General features: G+C 42.5%; 1 protein-coding gene across 1 annotated transcript in view; it reads left to right on the top strand.

Moving 5' to 3' along the window:
• The window catches only part of ACPP (acid phosphatase, prostate), a 183,349-nt gene extending 174,961 nt beyond the window's left edge, over nucleotides 1-8,388 (top strand). The window contains exon 11 of the mRNA XM_029589330.1: nucleotides 5,996-8,388. Within this exon, the coding sequence (XP_029445190.1) occupies nucleotides 5,996-6,108 (113 nt within the window). The 3' untranslated portion in view covers nucleotides 6,109-8,388. The remainder of the gene's footprint in view (nucleotides 1-5,995) is intronic.
• Nucleotides 8,389-22,944: the final 14,556 nt, after the last annotated feature.

Below are 22,944 nucleotides of genomic sequence, written 5' to 3'. Positions count from 1 at the left end.
ATCACTCATTCCCATCATGATTTCCCCCCTTACACAGACGCTAGGCCTAGCTCTTTTCTCTCTGATTTTATTCAACGCCCAATCTCTTACCAAAAAAACACTAATACTCAATGACCTTCTACTGGACACAAATCCAGACCTCTGCGCAATAACGGAAACATGGCTTAAAAATACGGATACCGCACTCATAAACCAACTTCCAACTGAAACCCATGATTTCTTCTCTATCCCCAGACAGAAAAAAAGGGGAGGGGGTATTCTTCTTGCAGCCAAAAAAGAGCTGAGACTTACACAATTCCCAATATACTCTCCTACAAAAATCGAAGCCGGCTTTTTCAAATCAGACCTCCTGCAAATCATCCTAGTTTACGCCCCACCGGGGCTTCTGGATTCTGATGCCTCCCCCATTCTAGAATTAATAGCAACCAACCTAAACCTTGAGTCTCCAGCCATTATATTGGGAGATTTTAACTTACATGTTGACAATCCCTCTCCCTCTACAAACTGTGAAACTTTCCTAAATGCCATGACCGCCATGGGATTCAAGCAGATAATCAACAATCCCACCCACAGAGCAGGACACACTCTGGATCTCATTTTTGTAAACGCAGGCATCTCACACTCAGCACCACCCATATGCAAATCAGTCCCCTGGTCAGACCACGCTTTAATCTCCACCACATTTTCGCTGGCACAATCAAGCAACACACTGAATCCTCAACCTCAATTTACTTACAGAAATCTTTGTTCATCCGATGAACTTCACGAACACCTTGTCCTAGAACTCCCTCATATAGACATCGCTACTCCCAACTCAGCTCTCCACTCCTGGTCCAACATCACATTATCGGCAGCAAATAAACTCTGCCCACTGGCAACAAAAAAACCGAAACGGAATGCCCCCAAAAAACAACCTTGGTTTAACGAAGAACTCCAAAAACTCAAACATTCCCTTCGACAAAAAGAAAGTAAATGGCGTAAAGCACCATCACCGACCTCCCTCTCAGCTTACAAACTCGCCCTTCACATTTACAAGAGCACTACATTAAAAACAAAAAAGGACTACTACGCTCACAAGATCCACCACCTCATCTTTGATTCAAAAGCCCTTTTTACTTACGTCTCCAACTTAACTCAAGTCAACCCTCCAGACATTCCACTGAACCAAGCACACGAAAAAGCAGAGGAGTTGGCCATCTTCTTCAGTAACAAAATTTCGAATCTACAATCACAGCTGAAACCGAATACCCTAGCTCCACCCAGCACATACCTCCATCACTGCAAAAATATTTCTATACAAACCTTCGAACCCATTGCAACATCAGAGACCAAATCAGTATTGAAGAGAATGAAACCCTCATCTCACCCATTTGACCATATCCCTTCCAAACTACTGCTGCTAATTCCAGATACCATCTCCAAAACCTTGACTGACATTATCAATTGTTCCTTAGCCCAAGGAATCTATCCAGATGACCTGAAAATTGCTTCTATCAAACCTCTATTAAAAAAACCTAATTTAAATCCCAAAGATCCCTCCAACTTTCGCCCAATCTCCAACCTCCCTTTTATAGCTAAGGTAATGGAAAAATTAGTCAACACCAGATTATCAGAATACCTTGAAGACAACAATATATTATTCCCCACTCAATATGGCTTCCGAAAATCCTTAAGTACAGAATCACTTCTCATATCCCTGACAGATTACCTAATCATGGGCCTTGATAAAGGTCATGCCTACCTGCTGATACTCCTCGACCTATCGGCCGCCTTTGATACTGTAAATCACTCCCTTCTCCTAAATCAACTAGCGAACATCGGAATAACAGGCTTTGCACTTGCCTGGTTCAAATCATTCTTGGGAAACAGAGGATACAAAGTCAAAATACATAACAAAGAATCACAGTTTTATCCTTCCACACTAGGAGTCCCACAGGGCTCCTCTCTTTCCCCCACGCTCTTTAACATTTACCTCCTCCCCCTATGTCAACTCTTAACCAATCTGAACCTCAAATACTTTCTATACGCAGATGACGTCCAGATTGTCATCCCCATCAAAGAATCTCTCATAAATACTATTAAAATCTGGGAAAACTGCCTTCAAAAAATTGACAACCTCCTCTCCAGTCTAAATCTAATACTAAACTCTTCAAAAACCGAACTACTCATAATTTCTCACGAAAACAGTAACCTCGCCTCAAATCCACCAACCGGCTTTCAAACAGCACAAGTAAGAGACCTAGGAGCAATCATTGATAATCGGCTAAATCTAAAATCTTTTATAATTCAAACCACTAAGGACTGCTTTCATAAACTGCACGTCTTAAAAAGAATTAAACCACTTTTCCACTTCCACGACTACAGAACAATCCTGCAATCAATAATCTTCTCTAAGCTAGATTATTGCAATTCCATTCTATTAGGTCTACCGTCTTCCCACACTAAACCCCTCCAGATGGTTCAGAACACGGCAGCCAGAATTTTGACAAACACAAGAAGAAGAGACCACATATCCCCGATTCTCAAAGACTTACATTGGCTACCAGTTCACTATAGAATTTTATATAAGTCCATTACCACCATCTACAAAGCTCTCCATCAACTCTCTCCACTTAACCTCCAAATCCCATTTAAAAAACATACCTCCGACAGACCAATCAGAGAGTCCTACAGAGATTCACTACAGGCTCCTCCTGCCAAAACCTTTCACCATAAGACTCTCAGAGACAGGGCTTTCTCCACAGCAGGACCTACTCTGTGGAACTCTATCCCACCAGAACTGAGACAGGAACCCTGCCTTCCAACATTTAGAAAAAGACTTAAAACTTGGCTATTTAAACAAGCCTTCCCAGATCCTAACTAAATGATAACAATTTTATAAGAGATAGTAATTTATTCAAGAAACTTCACAGTATAATGTATATAATGTAAATAAGGTAATCCTTACAGTTCTACTCTCTTATTCTTATCTCTCCTCCAAGTTTAAGACCCTTGTTGTAATGTAACTTTTTGATCTCCTTGCACTTGTTTATGTTCTGTTCTTTGTTCTCACCCCTTGTTACATGTAAACCGGCATGATGTGGTTTCTAACCATGAATGCCGGTATAGAAAAAACGCAAATAAATAAATAAAATAAATATCAGCCGGTTAAGTCTGTTCTGGCCAAAAAGCTATCCAAAAAGCTATCCAAAATAGCCGGTTAAATTTAGCCAGCTAACTTTAAGATAACTGGCTAATTTCAGTAATGCGGCTGCACTATTGAATATACCTCCAAAGTTAACCAAATAAGTTTATCCAGCTAACTTTGCTATCCAGACAGTGACTGAAAGCACAGACTCTTGTGCAGGACAATCTGGCAACAGTCAGGGGAGAAACAGAAAGAAGGCATTTTGGTGAACTGGAGTTATCTTGAGGGCACATAGCAGCATAGAATTTGTGAAAAGTATTCAGAGTCCTGTTTATTCATGCATTTGAAGACAAAAAAGACAATTTTAAATGTATTCTTGCTTCCTGCTGGTAGCCAGAGACAAATGGTGTACAGTTGGCTTGTTATAAACAGTTGCTTTTGCACCTACCAGAATTTTTGCGGCAGTACTTTGTGGAACTGGAGGTGCTTCATACTGTATTGTGAGATGCCATTGTATAAGGAATTGCAGTAATTGATTTGGCATGGATTACAGTAGCAAGATTGCATTTATCAAGGAAATAATGTAGATTGCAGATCTGATGCAGATACATGAAGGAGGACTTTATTATGTTCAAAATTTGGAGTTTCATTGTGAGGTTTTGGTTGAGTTGAACCCCCTAGACTTTGTACCAACTCCTTAGGATATAAAATAGTACACCTGCTAGTGAGGGAAGTGATTTTAGGGGGTAACCTTGACAGCTGAACTAGAGGAGTTCTGATTTAGATGATTTTAGTCTGCGTTTGTTTTTACTAGGACATTGAGCTTCCTCTGTAAGGCAATTCTTGAGACTGGTAATGGATGAAATTTGGTCAGATCTTATTTTGATTTAGAGTTGGATGTCATCCACAAATAGGCAGCACTTGATATTGAAGGACTGGATGAGGTTGCAGATAAGACACATGTAGATGTTGAAAAGTATCTGGGAAAGGACCGAGCCCCGAAGCACTCCACAAGTGAGCTCTCTAGTGCGGGACAGTTTGTTGACCCATGTACCAGATTGCGTTCTTTTGGCAAGGAATGATTCAAACCATTTTAGGGCAGTGCCATCAATTCTGATGTCCTGGAGTTGCTGGATCAGGAGATGGTAATCAACCGTATCAAAGGTGGCTGAGAAATCAAATAGGACAATGAGGGAGTCACCACCTTGATTTATATGGAGGCAGATACTGGTTGTGATGGCCAACAGAACTGATTCTGTTCAATGACCTTTCTTAAACTGGATTGGTACCAATGTAGGATAATGTACTGCTCTATGTAATCAATAAGTTGGAGGTAAGTTACTTTTTCCACCACCTTGGATAAGAAGGGGAGGCTGGAGACTGAGCGATAGTTGTCGATTATTTTAGAATTAGCACCAGGTGTTTTTTTAGGATGGGTTTGATAACAGCCTTTTTGAGGAGTGATTTGTTTGGGTTGCAGGGAGATACCTTTCACAGTTACAAGATACCTTTCACAGTTTGGCTTTGGTGATAATGGATCTCATCTACCCTAAATCACCTGTATAGGTAGAGTGGTTTTGCTGAAGCACATGGTCCTGATGTATTATGGTCTTTCAATTTTTCTCTCAATGTCTGATGGAGGCACAAAGTTGGCAGATGAAGTTTTTTATTCCCTTATGGTGGATGAGGAGAATTTTTTTGAGGAACAACTATATTTAAATGACTCCCTATATTTAATGAATCCCTTTATTCACCAATTAATTTGAGCAATAATCTGACTTATTCCCTTGGAAGAATATTTAAGAAAGGCAGGATTGAATTGATGGCTTCGGATAGCTGAATGAAGACCTTCGGACACCCACCTTACGCTTAGACTTTATTTACTTCCTTGGAAAGGGGGGAGGGTAGGGATGGCTGGAAGTTGTGGTGGGGAGGGGGGTTGAGAAGGGGGTCGCAGACAGGTTACACTAAGTGAATGCTACCAGTTTGGTTGTAAACTGGAGAAGGGTCAGAAACACACCTTTCTCCTTGTTGTATTATCATTATGGAAAACTCTAATAAAATGTTGAAACATAAAGAAAGGCAGACTCTGGGGTTGACAGGTGAGTGATAGGGTAGGAAGAATTCATGTCCATCCAGCAAAAAGCGGATAAAAAAGCCCTGGATTTTCCTCCTTGTCACTCTCTAATGACACTATTATGTTTTCCAAAAGACAAACAGAAGAAGAGAGAGTGCACTCCAAAAAATCATCCACACATGAAAAGATGCACAAAAATGAGTCCAGTCATCTCTTTTCATTTGTGGACTATTATATTTTCCACCACAAAATTGGAGGGGCAATTTTCAGAGCCATTTAAATGGGTAAATTGGCTGTCTGAAAATTACCCTCCCTTAATAAGGCTAAAAGTAAGCGCAGTGTTCTATAACACTCCTACATGTAGGCACATTTAGGGGAGGTGTCCTGAGGGGTGTGACTTAGGAAGGATTGGAGGCTAATGCATGTAGATTGTATTTTCAAGTCTGTTCATGGCAGCTTCCTTGCAAAATCTTTCTGCACAAAAAGTGGATGCAAATGTCCACAGGCAAGCTTCAAACGGGAAAGTGGATGTATGCTTTCTTATAGAAACTTGGTGCAAAGCTTACAGGTTAAATGTACTTGCAGACCTTAACCCAAAGCTGTCTGAAATTTTCCCCAAAAATGTATATGTGGCTGGCTCTTTTCATCCAGAACTTGGTCCTATCAAGTTCACTATGTTGCGTTAAAAATTTGTAATATTGACTCCTTTAATATCTATTGTGTATCCACACAAACACTCCTTTTTCAAGGGAATGCAAACTAAACTTTAATTTGCATATTTATTCTTTTAGGCATAATCACAGGATTGGCTGTCGCAGTTGGTTTTCTGATCCTCTTTATCATCATACTGCTGGCCCTCTTGTACCGTTTTGTGATCTTAAGACGAAGTTATGAAAACATCTAAAGAAAAGCATCACCATATTCAGAAAACGGAAGTGGGCATTATCACATGGTCAGATTACGCTCCTATCTGCTTAGATTTTACTGCACAGGGTGTTGAAGGGGGAAACGGTTTTGAAGGCTCAACGACTCCAAATTAAATGACCCATCCTATATACATATATATATAATATATATTTCCCAAGCCATCCAAGACTTCTTTAGTATTAATACTAGCTCGGTTGATTCTCCTGTGGTGGTCTGGGACTGCTTTAATGCATTTATAAGAGGCCTTTTTATATCTTGATCCTCTTCCCTTAAGAAGTGTAAGAATGAAGCCAGCTCCCAGTTGAGAGATGAGATAAGTCTCCTCTCAAAGCAACATATTACCAGTGGATCCCCCTCTTTACTCACTCGCCTTCGCAAAGCCAGAGAGGATCGTCATAGATTAGAAACTGAATCCATAGCCCATTCTATGGAATTATCTTGTCAAGAGCATTTTGAAGGTGAAGGGAAGGCAGGGAAACTGCTGGCTAATAAGTTAAAAAAAAAACTTTTTAAAACTACATCTTAAAAATTAAAAATGAATCCGGTCAGATACTTTCGACTTCCTCAGAGATTAGCCAGCAGTTCCTCAAATTTTATCAAGCCTTTTCTACTGCTAATTCCCAGATCACCACTGAGACAATACAAGCATATTTGGGTTCTATATCTCTCCCACAAGTCACTTCGGAAATGAGGGAACTTCTCAATGCAGACATCTCCTCTCTGGAGTTGTTGTTGGCCATTAAGAGTCTCAAAGTGGGAAAGGCCCCAGGCCCAGATGGCCTTACTGCCAAATTTTATAAATTGTTCGCCCCTCAATTGGTTACCCACTTAGAAAACGTTATTCAATTATTTGCGGACAGGCGGTTCCTTATTCCCTGATTCCAACCTCACGGGTATCACTATTACAGCCAAGCCAGGTCGGGATCCAACCGTATGTGGTTCCTACCGTCCTTTCTCTCTAATTAATCTGGATTTGAAGTTGCTGGCCAAAGTTTTAGCTGACCGATTAAATGGCTTTATTGCCCACATTATCCATCCTGATCAAGCTGGTTTTAACCCTGGTAGGATGGCTAGTGACAATGTTCGGGAAAATTGTAAATATAATATGGGGGGGGGGGGGGGGGGAGTCGCATAACGAACAAATTCCCGCGCTCCTTCTTGCTATTGACGCAGAAAAGGCCTTCGACATGGTGTACTGGCCCTTCCTATTTGAGACCTTGAAGACCATGAACTTTGGTTGTTCTTTTCATACTTGGATACAGGCCCTCTACAGCAACCCCAAAGCATGTTTGAAAATAAATGGGGAATATTCTGACACCTTTCAAGTACAACGAGGCACCAGACAAGGTTGCCCCCTCTACCCATTCTTTTTGCCGTATTCTTAGAGCCAGAGGCCATCACCATATGCAAAAATTCTGCCATTTCCGGCTTTACTCTAGGGACGGAGAATTACAAACTTTCCCTTTTCACAGATGATATCCTTTTTACAATTAGCAACCCCCACTCCTCACTGATAGCCATTGAAGAAAATTTGGAGTCGTTTAGTGCAGTTTCCGGTTTTAAAATTAATTGGGACAAGTTGGAAATCTTAAACATTTTGTGTGATTCCATCACCGCAACATATCTGAAATCTATCCACCCCTTTAAATGGGCACAGTCCAAGATTAAATCCCTGGAGATGAACCTGGGAAAACATTTATATGACCTCTTTCACCTTAACTACATCCCTTTATTTCAGGCAATTGTGAGGGACCTGGATAGGTGGAACCGCCTCCTTATTTCATGGATTGGCAGGATTGCCATCTTAAAGATGAATGTCCTGCTGCGACTATTATACTTATTCCAAACCCTCCCAATCTCATTGAATATCTCATCATTAAAAAGGTGGCAGAAAAAGTTGATACATTTTATTTGGCAACACCGACCTGCCAGGGTGGCCAGATCTATATTATACCAATCCAAGCCTGATGGAGGACTGGAACTACCAAATCTTTCTTGGTACTATGCTGCAGCACAGCTACATCTCATTATTGATTGGCACCATAAGTCAATGGTGAAACACTGGGTTCAAATTGAACAGACCTGGGCAGGAGATATGCCACTGCATGCTATGGTTTGGCAACCTCGGCATTCCTGGCGTCTATGCCCCAATTTGGCTCCCACTACTAGGTATACCGTGAATGTCTGGTCAGCCTGGAAGCATAAATTGGTAGGTCCTGCCTCCTATTTTTACTTCTCCTCTCTTTTTAACAATGTTGCCTTCTCCCCAAGCATTCCTATCTTATCCTTCTCTGAATGAAAAACTAGAGGTATCTCTCAGGTGGATCATCTACTCTCGAATGGTAAAATCAGGCCCTTTGTTGATTTGCAAGCCGCTTATGGCCTACCACCCTCCAAATTTTTATCTTATCTCCAATTGGCCCCCTTTATAGCCTCTCTACAGCGAAACTCCCAATTATCCTCAGAGAGATCCCTCTTTGAGGGGTACTGCTCCCAGTCACGCCTGGTTAAGGGTCTAATATCAAAAATTTATAAATTATTAAATATTCGGTTAAAGAATACGCCCTCCCACATAGTTGCCTGGGAATGTGACTTGGGCACATCACTGTCTGAAGACTAGTGGTTCCAGATTTTCTTAGGAACCAAGTCTGTTTCAATATCTTCCTCTTTACTCGAGCATGGCTTTAAAGTGCTCGTCAGATGGTACCTGGTCCCTCTTCGCCTCAGTAAATTCAATCCCAAGGTCAGCGGGAACTGTTGCAGGAACTGTTTATTGCCTGGCTCCTTTCTTCACATGTGGTGGGATTGCAAACATATCCAATACACTTGGCAGCAACTATCTACTAGAGATGTGAATCGTGTCCTCGATCGTCTTAACGATCGATTTCGGCTGGGAGGGGGAGGGAATCGTATTGTTGCCATTTGGGTGTGTAAACTATCGTGAAAATCGTTAAAATCGTGAGCCGGCACACTAAAACCCCCTAAAACCCACCCCCGACCCTTTAAATTAAATCCCCCACCCTCCCGAACCCCCCCCCCAAATGCTTTAAATTACCTGAGGATCCAGCGGTGGTCCAGAACGGCGGCGGTCCGGAACGGCCCCCTCAATTGAATCGTGTTGTCTTCAGCCGGTGCCATTTTGCAAAATGGCCGCCGCAAAATGGCGGTGGCCATAGACCAAAACGATTCGACGCAGGAGGTCGTTCCGGACCCCCGCTGGACATTTGGCAAGTCTTGTGGGGGTCAGGAGGCCCCCCCAAGCTGGCCAAAAGTTGAACGACCTCCTGCAGTCGATCTCCTGCCGGCGCCATTTTCCGTACGGAAAACGATTCGCGGCAAGAAATCGCTCCCGGAACCCCGCTGGACTCCCAGGAACTTTTGGCCAGCTTGGGGGGGCCTCCTGACCACCACAAGACTTGCCAAAAGTCCAGCGGGGGTCCGGAACGACCTCCTGCGTCGAATCGTTTTGGTCTATGGCCGCCGCCATTTTGCGGCGGCCATTTTGCAAAATGGCGCCGGCTGAAGACAACACGATTCAATTGAGGGGGCCGTTCCGGACCGCCGCCGTTCTGGACCACCGCTGGATCCTCAGGATCCTCAGGTAATTTAAAGCATTTGGGGGGGGGGGGTTCGGGAGGGTGGGGGATTTAATTTAAAGGGTCAGGGGTGGGTTTTAGGGGGTTTTAGTGTGCCGGTTTTCCTGCCCTCCCCCTTCCCCCGATTTACGATTTTTTAACGATAAATCGGGGGAATTGGTATTGTATCGTGGCCCTAACGATTTTTGACGATTTAAAATATATCGGACGATATTTTAAATCGTCAAAAAACGATTCACATCCCTACTATCTACATTACTTACAACCATTCTGAAAACTCCCATACACTTAACCATCATGCAGGCGCTTCTCCATTTGCAAGATGAGACTCTCCCACTGCCTACCCAATCTTTTATGCAGCAGTGCGGCATTGCTATGCGGATGGAGATTGCGGCCTCATGAAAAAGGCCACATGCTACTATTCTCCAGGAGGTGTTGAGGCGAATCGTTACCACCTGTACAATGTATAAAATCACAGCGGCTAAATATCATAAGATGGGCAAGTTTCACCTAGTCTGGTCCCCTTATTTAACATAGTGATTGGACCATCCAACATATAGCATTCCCCTTGCTTGTAATCCAGGCCATTCCTGATGGTTCTTTTTACTTATATTTTCTGCATTTCTTTTGTTTTTTTAAGAATTGACTTCTGTGTATCTTGTATTTTTCTGTAAAAGAAGCTTTTGTAACCTGATGTATGGTAATACAGTATTTGGGAGGGACAAGGGGAAGGGGGAGGGAAGGGGAGTTAGCTTAAGGACTTTAAAAGCTGTCCTTGAGTCTTGTTGATGTATATTTCTTAACGACTTGTTATGTTTGATATGATGTATCTATCAAGGATTGTAATAAAAATTATAAATTAAAAAAAAATGCAACTGGAAGGACAATTTCACTTTGACAGTGAATGTACCTGGATGAAAACATTTTTAGATTCAGACATTCTCTGAAGAACACAGGGCCCATTTTCATGTTACCTCTCTAGGGAACTGATTGGCTTATGAGAAGATTTAATGCTGTGCTACAATATTTATTACAATGGCCATGCCCAAACTATTTCTAATTTAACATTTTAACCTAATAGCTTGACATTTGGGAAAAAAGTAAGCAAATGGAAATATATTTTTTTATGATTTTCTAATTTGAAATGTGTGGATTTTGTTAAAAGTTGTATGATAGCATTATGAGGGACCAGACTGATGGCATTCTGGGGGTTGAGGATTTGGGTTTGCATTGGTTATCATACACAGAAACAAACCATTATTATTGTCAATTTATAACACATTATTCCTTTTTAGGAGATAAGGATTTGATGTACCTATTTTATTGTTATTTAAGATTTAAAAAATGATTTTAAAATTATTTAAGCTGATTATTTTTCACAGCTATATTTTTGAGGAAAAAATATTAATGTTTTCCTTTTATTCATCTAGCATGCAGGGAGACCAGATGAAAAAAAATTTCCATTTTTCTCACTAAAAGTCACATGAGTTAGTCTAAATAAACTGATACGTAGAAAAGTTAACATTTTCTTTGGCAAAACATTAAATTGTTCACTGCCGGATCAATTCTGCCAAATTTGATGGGAATTTTGGGAAAAATAAACCCCAGTAAAAATGTTTTTACACTTCATGCTGGAAGGTTGTTTTATATTTCAGCAGTAGCATGTGTAGCAGAGACCCTAAAACATGGAAAAAGGTGATTCCGGGAGTATAGGTTAGCAGAAAGTGATATAATTCATTGGTTTTCTTGCTTTGAGACCAGCTGCAGTAACTCAGCCTAATGAGCCAGAAAGGAAGATCCAGCAGCCTTTAAATACCTATCTAACATGAAACATAGGCAAAAGGGAGGGGGTGAAGCTATGATTAGGTATGTTGGAGATTTCTGCAGTGAAATAGGCAAGTCCATGGAAAACTTTTGCTTGATAAGTGTGATAATACAAAGGAGCAGAGTTCTATTTAGGGCACTCCCTATCTCCCCCCCCCACACACACACACTAGTCATTTCTCAGTTAGGATGGCAAAAGTTGAACACTACTGAGCAGGAAAGTGATCTAGCAATAATCATTTCTCATGACTCAAGCTTGTCAGTCAATGTGATAAGCAGCAGGGAATAGTAACAATATGCATTGGTCCATAAGAAGAGACATCATCAGTAGGGTAAAAAGAAGTAATATAACCTATATACAGAATACTGGTAAGACTCCATCTCAAGAACTGAGTTCAGTTTTGGAGGCCATACACCTTTATAAGGACATTGATAGGATGGAGGAAGTTCAGAGAATAGCTTCTAAAATGGCAATCAAACCCCACAAAGGAAGGCTTAAAGAACTTAAAATGTACTCCCTGGAGGACACCACAGAAAAGGGGGATATGATAGAAACAGAAATTTTTCCATAGGAAAAAACCCCCCTCAGTTACAAGGGGTCAATATACGAAGTTGGAGGCAGGAAGGCTCAGAGGAAACAACTGTAGCCAGGTAATTTGGTACAGTTCTGGCCAAGTGAAAAACTGTGCCCTCACCCATTACACAACACATGACACCACAAGTTGGAGGACTCTTAAATATTTGTAGAGCAATGCTTAAGGATGGTGCAAGGGTTATTAGGCACCCTAGGCAAAACTTATAGCCTTGCACCATTCTCCCACCTCATCTTGCCTTCCCAATACACAATTAAAAATGATAGGCCCAATATTCAAAGTGCACACAGTGATATTTAGCTGGATAAGCGGGACTTATGTGGCTAAGGTAGTGGCTGCTGAATATGCGCTTACGTTCAGCAGCTGCCGCTTAGCTATGTAAGTCCCTTATATGTCTAAAAATTACATGCACAAAAAGTAGACACATACTGGGGCAGATTTTAAAAGGGTGCGCGCGGGCGTACATATGCACGCACTACCCGACACGCACACGTACACCCGATTTCATAACTTACGCAGGCGCGCGCAAGTTATAAAATCGGGTTGGCACATGCAAGAGGTGCACGCTGAGCCGCGCTGCCTTCCCCCGTTCCCTTCCCCCCCCCCCCCCCCCCAGCCCTACTCTAACACACCCGACCCTTGTCTTACCCTTTGCGCCTGCCGGCAAGCAATCCTCCAACACAGCGGCAATAGCTGCTCTGTCGCAGGCCTCTGGCCCTGCCCATGCCCCCAGATCACCCCGCTCCCAGACCGCCCCTTTAGTAAAGCCCTGGGACTTGCATGCGATCCGGGGCTTTACGCGCATCGCCGGGCCTTTTTAAAATAGGCCCCGCGCACGTAAACTTTTTAAAATCTGGCCCACTGGGCTGATCTGGGACGTAGCGAGTTAGACATATAACATATGGCTAGCTACCGATATTTAGAGTTAGCCACAGAAGTTTATGGGGCATCCAAACTTATCTAGCGAAGTGCACACATACACGTGTACATTCAGCAACTTTGCTGTGCCACTGAATATACATCGTAACTTAGCCAGATTAGTTCTAACCAGCTAATAGGATCATTCATCAAAATGCGTTAGGGCAAAACGTGTTAAATGGGATCTAACAGGCGTTGCGCACGCGATAAATAGCACAATGCAAGTTAGCATGCATGCAAATTTAAATTTTATGTGTGCAAGTGGGAGGGGTTAATGCAAATTAAGGTGTCCTACAACATTCCATGATAGATTAACGCACACTAACATGGGATTTAATGTCAGAAATAATTACATCTTTTTTAATTGTGGTAGAAGGGAAAAAAGTTTTTATTGTGTGCCTGTGGCCATCATGGATAGCAGTAACTATCACACATGATAAAATGAGGCCTATCAGACACATCTATCACACCCTCCTGGGCCAATAAAAAAAACCTGTTGTTACCTGGCCTGTCTTCCAAAACACATAATGTTTGTGGCAAGTTTACTTGTTAGGGGATACTGGATGCTTCAGGAAGCTCGCCACAGACAAGAAGAAGAACACTAACAACCAAACGAACAGGCAAGGGAAGTTCAATCCCTTCCAGGGAAGTCCCTGCACCGGAGCCCGAGCCACTGGCCCTGCAGGGAGAGGGTCGGGGCCCACAGCAGTGCTTGGCACACAGGCAGGCATGGCAGAGATACAGGGAGCACATCTTTCCTCCACAAGCTTCATTGTGGCATGCCAGAGGATTATGTGGTTAGCAGGTATTGCCTCCGCTTTCAGGCTATCCTGGAATTATATGAAGAAATGTGAGGAGATCTGAATCCGGTAACGGAAAGGTCCCACTCTGTGCTCGGTCTCACCAAACTATTGGCCACTCTGCATTTCATAGCAACTGGCTCCTTCCAAACGACAGTAGGGCTCATGGGGAGTATGTCCCAAACCACTTTTTCCTGCTGTCTAATCAGATCAAAGCAGCTGTATCTGACCATATGAATTGCTACATAGCATTTCCTTGAGACAGGCAGGACTTGATGGAATTGAAGAGAGCTTTTATGCCATCGCTAACTTTCCCAGTGTTGTGGGAGCTATCGACTGCACTCATGTAGCCATCATCCCATGCCGTTCCAGGGAGATCTTCCGAAATAGAAAGCTCTTCCACTCCTTCAACATGCAAATGATCTGACACTCGAATGCACATCCTCGACATGCTGGCCAGGTACCCAGGAGCCATGCACGATTCCTTTATACTTAGGCAATCTGGCTTGTATGAAGAGTTTGAGGATGGCTTCTATGGTGATGGTTGGCTCGTAGGTAAAAAAGATGATGACTGACTGTGTTTGCAGCAAATGGCATGGATATGGGGAGGGGGCTATGGGGGATGTAACAGCATCGCCATTGCGCCAGGTCCTGCCTTTCTCTCCCCATGCTTAAGAGGCCTGCAAATCTTGTGAAGCTATAAAGCTTGGTGTGTGAGCAGCCACTGCACACTTTCTATGGGTTCACTTTAAACATTGGCCTTTTCCAATCCTCCCATTTGGAGCAGTTAAAATCTCAGTGGTTAATCACAACCTTTAAGTGTTCACATTACTGGTTCTTGCAGATCAGGTGTGACATATTAGTGATGAGTTAGCCAGGATGTCAGGCACAGTTTGTCTTGCCCATCACACAGGTAAACCAGAAACAAATGCCTGTGCATTTTTGGCCCTAGCATATACCCTGTGTGAGGGCTGACATTTGTATCTCTGGAGGATATACTGCAGAGCAGACAGGGACTTGCACATTCAGACCACGAGGGAGAGATTTTTCTGCTAGGACAGATGTGGCAGCTCTGATATACTGCTTCAGGGTTTGATGACTGCTATGAACAAGAAGTCTTAGATTGGTTGTGAGGGGCTGCCACACATTTGGTGAAATCCTCAGATGCAGTTTACTAGTCTGTAAGATCTGACCCAGATTCAGCTAGTGCTATAGTTGTCATATAGTGTCACAGAAAAAGGTAGCATGCACTTAGAGTAGGAAAATAGGCTTTTAAGGTTCATGCTAAGCTAGAGGTTAACTTCTACTGTTTTATAGCATGCTGTGGTTTGGCAGCCATATCTCAAAGTGACTGGTGTGAATGATGCCCCCATTCTGTCTTTGCTGCAGGAGATTTAAGATACGGTTGCAGGATCTAACTTCTCACCCCCATTGCTATTCCCAACACTCCAGTGGAGACAAAGTACAATGAGGCTTTATGTTCTCCCTGCTGTGTCATAGATCACACCTTCAAAGTTCTCAAAAGTAGATTTTGCTGTTTGGACAAAACAGGTGGAACTTTAATGTATGCCTCACCCTAAGTAGCAGATATAGTGCTGTAAGCAAGTTTAGGGGTGTAGGGACCTGTCTGCTACAGGACACTTTCAGTTGCCCTCCCACCTTACTTCACGATCCTAAGCTCAGGAAGAATGTGTCTTCCTCAGAAATAGACTTTTATTTATCAGAAATGGCAGGATTTAGCATTTAGAAGATAACAAAAATAGATGTAACTAACATCCTGGCTACTAGGCCACAGTTTACCCTAAAAAAGGTTCTGTACCATGGGTGAGTTCACACATGCCATAGACCTTAGCCTGTTTAATATATTGATACTTATGGCTAACTTACTTACCCCTGGTCCAGACTTCAGGCAATCTCCCCTGTTTACCTCTGAAGCAGGTGCCAGTTGGAGAGCTGGAGAATGTGGGCAGGCAAGGAGACTTGACTCTCGGATGGGTTCTGGCAGAGCTACCAGCCGCGGCGTTTTTGTCGATAGAAGGAGAGCAGTAAGAAATTTTGAGGTGATGTGGACTCGCTGAATTGCTGCAGTTATATGGTTCGGTGAAAAACTATGGCTCGGTAAGCAGTAAAAAGTAGCTCCAGTCAAGAAGCGGTAAAGTGTTTACATTGTATTAATGTCTATTGTAACTTTTATGTGTTTGATGTTAAAGTGATGTTTTAAGAAAAAGTGTATTTATAACATGGTGTTTAGTTGAATGAATGAGTGAGTGTATGGAATGTAGGATGTTTTATGTATGTTTTTAATAAATATATGGAATAAAATATGTAATGTATTTAACATGTGAATACGGGTATAGTGTATGTAATTCTTTTTTATTTAAACAGGCACTTACACTGCAGGATACCTTATCTAGATCTGCCTGTTTGTATCAGGGCAGGGTCTCTTGTTTTTCCACTGAGACAGTGCTTTTGGGGCCTGTTAGTATTTGTCTGCATACGTCTTTGGCTATTATGATTCATACTTGCTGCTTTCAGGGGTAAAACATGGGATATCTCCCTACAGTGCTGCTCTGCTGTGTATTCCATAATCTCACTGTATGCCATGGGATAGCAATGGAGAGACAGCTGAGGGGGGATATGATAGAAGTGTTTAAAATCATGAGAGGTCTAGAATGGGTAGATGTGAATCGGTTATTTACTCTTTTCAGATAATAGAAAGACTAAGGGGCACTCCATGAAGTTAGCATATGGCACTTTTAAAACTAATCAGAAAAAGTTATTTTTCACTCAATGCACAATTAAACTCTGGAATTTGTTGCCAGAGGATGTGGTTAGTGCAGTTAGTATAGCTGTGTTTAAAAAAGGATTGGATAAGTTCTTGGAGGAGAAGTCCAATACCTGTTATTAATTGAGTTGACTTAGAAAATAGCCACTGCTATTACTAGCAATGGTAACTTGGAATAGACTTAGTTTTTGGGTTACTTGCCAGGTTCTTATGGCCTGGATTGGCCATTGTTGGAAACAGGATGCTGAGCTTGATGGACCCTTGGTCTGACCCAGTATGACATGTTCTTATCTACCTCCGGATCCCGCATAAGCTGAGGACATCATGCTGAGGGGAAGCCAGCTTCATCAAAACCTCATACCATGATACTTTGCTTGCTAGGCCTCAACTACCCCTTCCCCTTCCTTGGAAGGGAGGCCAGTAGAGTGTTTGCAGCTGCTTTCCTCTCTCTCATCTTTCTTTCAGTCACTTCTCCTCTGTCTGACTCAGTATATAACAGGCTTCATCTTGACAATGGAGCAATAAACTGTACTTGAAAAATTGTAGTCAAAGTAAAGATAACATCAAATAGATATGGCTGGCCTAATGTTTTCTGACTGATAGTGATTCTAAAAGAGGCATATGTCAAAGAGAGTTTGTATAGGACTACCAATATAATGTATGTAGCTTGGCCTAGCTTCCAGCGTTTTGCTTGGCAGGCTTACTCCTAGGATCCTGTACTAGTCCTCACTTGTGGATGAGATAGTCCCATAGGTGTGATGGAATTCCTGCTGGGCCTTGAACATGGAGAGTAATAGCTCTAGAAATCCTATAATTCACAATTAGCTCTGGAGCTTAAAGGCACCGCCTAAAGCTACAGGTAGACAGTTTAAAGTATCAGTCACAGAGTTACCATTTTACAATCTCATCCCATAGCTGACAACCATGTGGATGTGAAGTTATGCACCTGTATTTGGGATGCTTTGTGTCACATGGGCCTGCAAAGACACTGCTGACAGCACTGCCTCAGCTGTTTCAGAGCTAGTGCCTGGCCGCTGTCACCGAAGCCACTAATCTGGCCAAGGTCTGGACCAAATCACAGCCTACTTTTCCTAAAAAAGAGGCAGCAGACTCCATAACCACTCTGGAATTCCCTCCAGACTCATCAACCTCCTGAGAGAGAAGCAGAGAAGATTTCGCCCCTAGGGCACAACAGGAGGCAATCTGTAAATTCATCGCCACTGCCTCAAAGCTTTGCTTAAGAATAGCCTCAGTCTTTCTTTCATGTACATCCTTCAAGGCTGCTTCTCCCTCTACGAGGATAGTCGTCTGCTTAGAAATGGCACATACCAGAGCATCCATTTTAGGAAAATGCAAATGCTCTCTCACAGCTGGATCCAGGGGGTACAGGCCTTCCAATGTCCGACCCCCTTTAAAATTTGCCTTTGGGGCATCCCATTCCAGATCAATAAATTCCTGGATGGCATCCATCACTGGGAAAAAACAAGAGGCTTTACGTAAGGAAACCAAAATGAAATTCTTCCTTGGCTCTGACATAGCATCAAAACCACCTGTTTCAAGGTCTGGGAAATCAGGGCCAGCAGTTCATCTCTATGAAAGAACCGAAACATGGTTCAATAAGATTCCAGCCCTGGAGGAATTTCCCCATCTTCCAGGGAATCAGGATCAACCTCATCAGTGCCATTCGGATTCCTGTTGGGAACACCTGCAGGGAGGCAAGTCGAGCCTCGGCACTTAAGTATAGGACTGGAAGAGGGAAGAGCCACCGGCTGAGGGTCCGACCAGACAGAAATGGGGGAAACGGAGGACTGAACCTGAAGAAAGGCTTGTAAGCCTTGAAAATGTTCCACCCAAGAAAAAGCAGTTGGGTCCAGACCAAGCCCAGAAGGAACTGGAGCTGGTCCAGAGAACTGCCCTCGCCAACGGAGGAGCCAGTCAAGGGAAAACCAAGATCTGGCATCCCCCAGTTCAGGCCGTGGCCAACCCATCATCAGAATGGGAAGAGCCAGGCTTCGCAAAATCCGAGCACAACAACTCCCCCTGAGCGCCTGAGTAGTGCTGACACAGGTTAGAAGACAGATCAGGCTGAGAAGCCCTAATATGACAGGCAACACAAATAGGAAGACACTTAGGCTTCTTGCTTACCGGCACCATCGCTACGGTAAACATGCGTTGGAATGGCTCACGCTAAAAAATGAAAGGCGGCCAATAAATAAGCACCTAGAGGAGAGTGTGACAAGGCACACACACAACCTGTGTGCCAAGTTAAGCGTGTAAAAAAGTTTGTGCACGTAAAAAGCACGCCCAAAAACAGATGTACTGCACACACCAACAGCTTATAGAGGGCAGCAGAATATGTTCAAGAGCACACAAAAATGATCACCATGGCCTACCACGCGGCATGTAAGAAAAAATCCTAAGTGCGGGGCCTAGCCCACCGGAGACTGCTCAAACCGCCAGGCTGCCCAGTTCCCCAACCCCAACAGGAGTGGGAACAAACATCGGCACCTAAGCAATGGGTCTCCTGCCTTAGCAGTGCGTGTTACCATTAAGTTCCTAATTTCTATGTCCTGCATTCTTGATTCTTTGTCCTGCCTTGCCTCTCCAGCCTTGTCTCATCCAACCTTCCTTGTCCAGCCTTGCCTTGTATTGCCTATCTCATTCAGTGTCTTCCATGTGTTCTCATCCACCCTTGGCCTGACTCCTGGATCTGACATCATGCCTGGACCCATTCACCTGCCCCCTGACCTCTTGCCTGGACCTGGCCATCCTTGTCTGCCTCCTGCCATGACCCTGCCCTATCCTTGACTCCGTTAGTCTGCTGCTTCCCCTGACCTAGCTTGCCATTGGACTCTTGCTCTAGCCACTAACTTAGGGACCAACCTAAAACCTGCTGTCCAGCAGAACCCAAGGGCTCAACCTACAGAGGAGTCGGCTGGTATAAGTGAAGCTCCAGTCTGTCCCACTCCAGGGTGCGTTTGCCAGCTGCAGGCCTAGGCCTCATAAGTTCGCCTACAAGGCTGCATCAATTATGCTGCAGCACAAAGGGCTCAAATCTATGCCACACTTCACAACTGTCTCACAACAACTCAGAGAGTAAGATTTTTAGCAATGTTATTCTCTATAGATAGTATGGCAAGTAAGGTGAGCCTTTCATTTACCATTTAGACCATACGTACATTTTGATTAGATTTAATTTTGAGAAGCTATGTTTACAATCATCATTGGAAGTGTCAAAAGCATTCACAGTGCTACCCAAATATTTGAGAAGGCACCACTTATATTCATATCATGAATATACTGCAAAACATCCCATGGAGAGTCTTTTCCAGGGGATAAAATGTCACGTAAAGAGATTAGCTCATTGCAAAATTCTATGCTATTAACATCATAGTGTTTACCATCAGAGAGAATTCCATGAAGATCTATATAGTGGACCTGGTTTTCAAAAGCATTTACATGCTTAAAACTGGATTTTACGCATGTAAATGCACTTTATCCAAATACGTGGGCTTTTGACATTGCTACAATACTTGTAGGGAACTTCATTTTCAGTTTTTATTGTTCTTTATTTTTCCTGGGAATTTATCAGGGTTTGTTATGACAAGAACAAAACCAGGAGAAAAACAACTGGAAAAAAAATCACTCATTTTTCTGGATAAACAAGAGTTTATTTTGGTGGATAGAAGCCAGGACAATAAAACATTAACAGATTTTCCCACCCACCCACCCACTCAGCAGCATCTATCTCTACCCAATCCCTGCCTAGCATGCCCCTCTCTCTCCTTCCATCCCACCAAGAATCTCCCTCTCTTCTCCCCAACAATTCCCCCCACTCTACAACACTGCATTTCTACTTTTGTGCAGAGCCTCTGTTGGAGTGATGAACTCAAAGCATTTTTAAATGAGTATGGTAGCATTTACTATATCCATATCACGGCTTTACATAGCTTTACTTGTTATATTAACCTGAAATATTATGTCATACCATACTTCATTTGATAGTAGAAACTTGAAATCCAACAAATCATTTGCTAAGTGACTCTACTACTTCTATCAGAGTTTCATGGACTTCTTTGTCTGATATCAAATAGCCTTTACACTGTCAATCTGACTTTCCCAGCGAGTAGTACTTAGAGACTTAACAGTAAACGGGCCGATACAGTAAAGTGCGCTCCAGTGGAGCACACTGTTAGCCCGCGTTTGGCCTCGCGTTTTTGACACGCTATTTTTACCCCTTATACAGCAAGGGGTAATAGCGCGTCGAAAACACGTGGCCAACAACCCTGAAACTAATAACGCCCGCAACATGCAAATGCATGTTGATGGCCCTATTAGTCATTCCCGCGCAATACAGAAAGCAAAATGTGCAGCAAAGCCGCAAATTTTAATTTCGGCCGGCACCGGGAAAGTGTACAGAAAAGCAGAAAAAACTGATTTTCTGTACCCCCTCTGACTTAATATCATAGCGATATTAAGTCGGAGGCTCCAAAATTTAAAAAAAAAATTTAAATTAAAAAAAAAAATTTAAAAATCTGCCTGCGGCCCACGGGTTGGAAAACGGACGCTCAATTTAGCCGGTGTCCGTTTTCTGAACCTGTGGCTGTCAGCGGGTTCGAGAACTGACGCCGGTAAAATTGAGCGTCAGCTGTCAAACCCGCTGACAGCCGCCATTTCTTTCAAAAAGGAGGTGCTAGGGTCATGCTAGTGTCCCTAGCACCTCCTTTTACCGCAGGCCCTCATTTACATATTTTTCCTTACTGAATCGCGTGCCCAGGAGAGTGGCCTGGGCGCGCGTCGGGAAAGCGGGCATTCGCCGGCTCTCCCGCGGGTTTTTCTGTATCGGCCCGTATGTTAGATTCATGTTTTATCAAAACTTTCCAACTTTGAAATGAGGCAGAAAACAACATCAAAATGCATTGTAACATACCAAAAAGAATGATACATTGCTTTGATGATGGGGCTGCATCTGAAAACACTAAATTGAGTGAATGATAGCCACAGGATATAAACTTCATTGGTTAATTGTCAGTACTCTTGCCTAGACACCTTTAGTTTTGCTCTTCATGTTGGCACCACAGTCATAGCCTTGACCTGGCAGTCCATGAAGTCTATATTACTCTCCCATAAGGTGTTCAATAAAAGTTCTATAAGACCTTCTCTAGCTGATTCATCAGCTGTCTTAAATCCTAAGAAATATTTTGTTACCAGGTCAGTTCCTTTATCTTTGTCTACGAATCTCACAAAACTTAGCTTTTAAGGGTGACATATTAGGAGTGCAATTCTTTATCACAGAGAAATATTTAGCTTTTCTTAACCAATTTTGTATGTTCTCTAACACTTTGCTTCCCATTAGACTAAATTGTTCATTCTGTGTAGTTTTACTGGAGTAGTGATCAGTACACTCTTTTGAGAACACACATCTCAAATGCATCTGCATCACGTCATTCTATATTCCAAGAAGGTCTACTAATCCTAGAAAATTTCCATAATGTTCTGTAAACAGCTTGTCACTAGAGCTTTGAAAAGCCAGATTGTGCCTCGACAGAAACAGTGTTATGGATATCAAATGCTTAAGCATGAGCCTCCAGTGCTATTCTTTTCAATTTATAACCCTCTAATGCTCTTCATCAGTACACTTAATTAATTTTAATCTTGACTCCATTTTCATCCATGTATAGTAGGCTTTAAAATGGTTGGCTGACCTTTCATGTTTCATAAGAATATTACTAACGTGCTTCTAATTATTGTAGTCAGTACTCCCAAGTGAAGAAACCACACCAATGCAAAATAGTTTACAGCAAAAGCAGAATGCTTTGTCAGCACTTTGAGACTAGATAAGCCAAAACCTTCGCAGCTTCTCGCCATTTTCCAACATTTTTTCAACATATGCTTATTTTCATTCAGTAGAAAATCCATATTTTCAATTTCACTTGTCCTGTAGAAACAATTACTTTAAAGAATTTAGAATGCAATTGCTCTGGCCATAATGCTGGATCTAAAATATCTGAAAATCATGATCTAAAGGAGAATCTGCATCAAGATTGTCTTGGTCGGTAAATCTAATTCAATATTTTCACTTTCATTTCTCTTAGTTGAAGAATCCTCTGCCAACATGGACTACAAGAATTTCATCATTGCACCAGCAATCTTTTTGTAATTGTACCTGTTGTTGAGCTTTTTGATTCTTATTTTGCATGTCAGAAAGTTTTTTGAGAGGCCTTGTGATCAAAAAATGCTACAGACACCGCTACAAACTAGTGTTGCCAAATATGAAATACAAATTATCATATGGGA

This window comes from Rhinatrema bivittatum, chromosome 2 (assembly GCF_901001135.1).
Source record: "Rhinatrema bivittatum chromosome 2, aRhiBiv1.1, whole genome shotgun sequence".
Taxonomy (NCBI): Eukaryota; Metazoa; Chordata; class Amphibia; order Gymnophiona; family Rhinatrematidae; genus Rhinatrema; species Rhinatrema bivittatum.
Note: the sequence above shows the minus strand (reverse complement) of the source record. Positions and strands in the feature narration are given on the sequence as shown.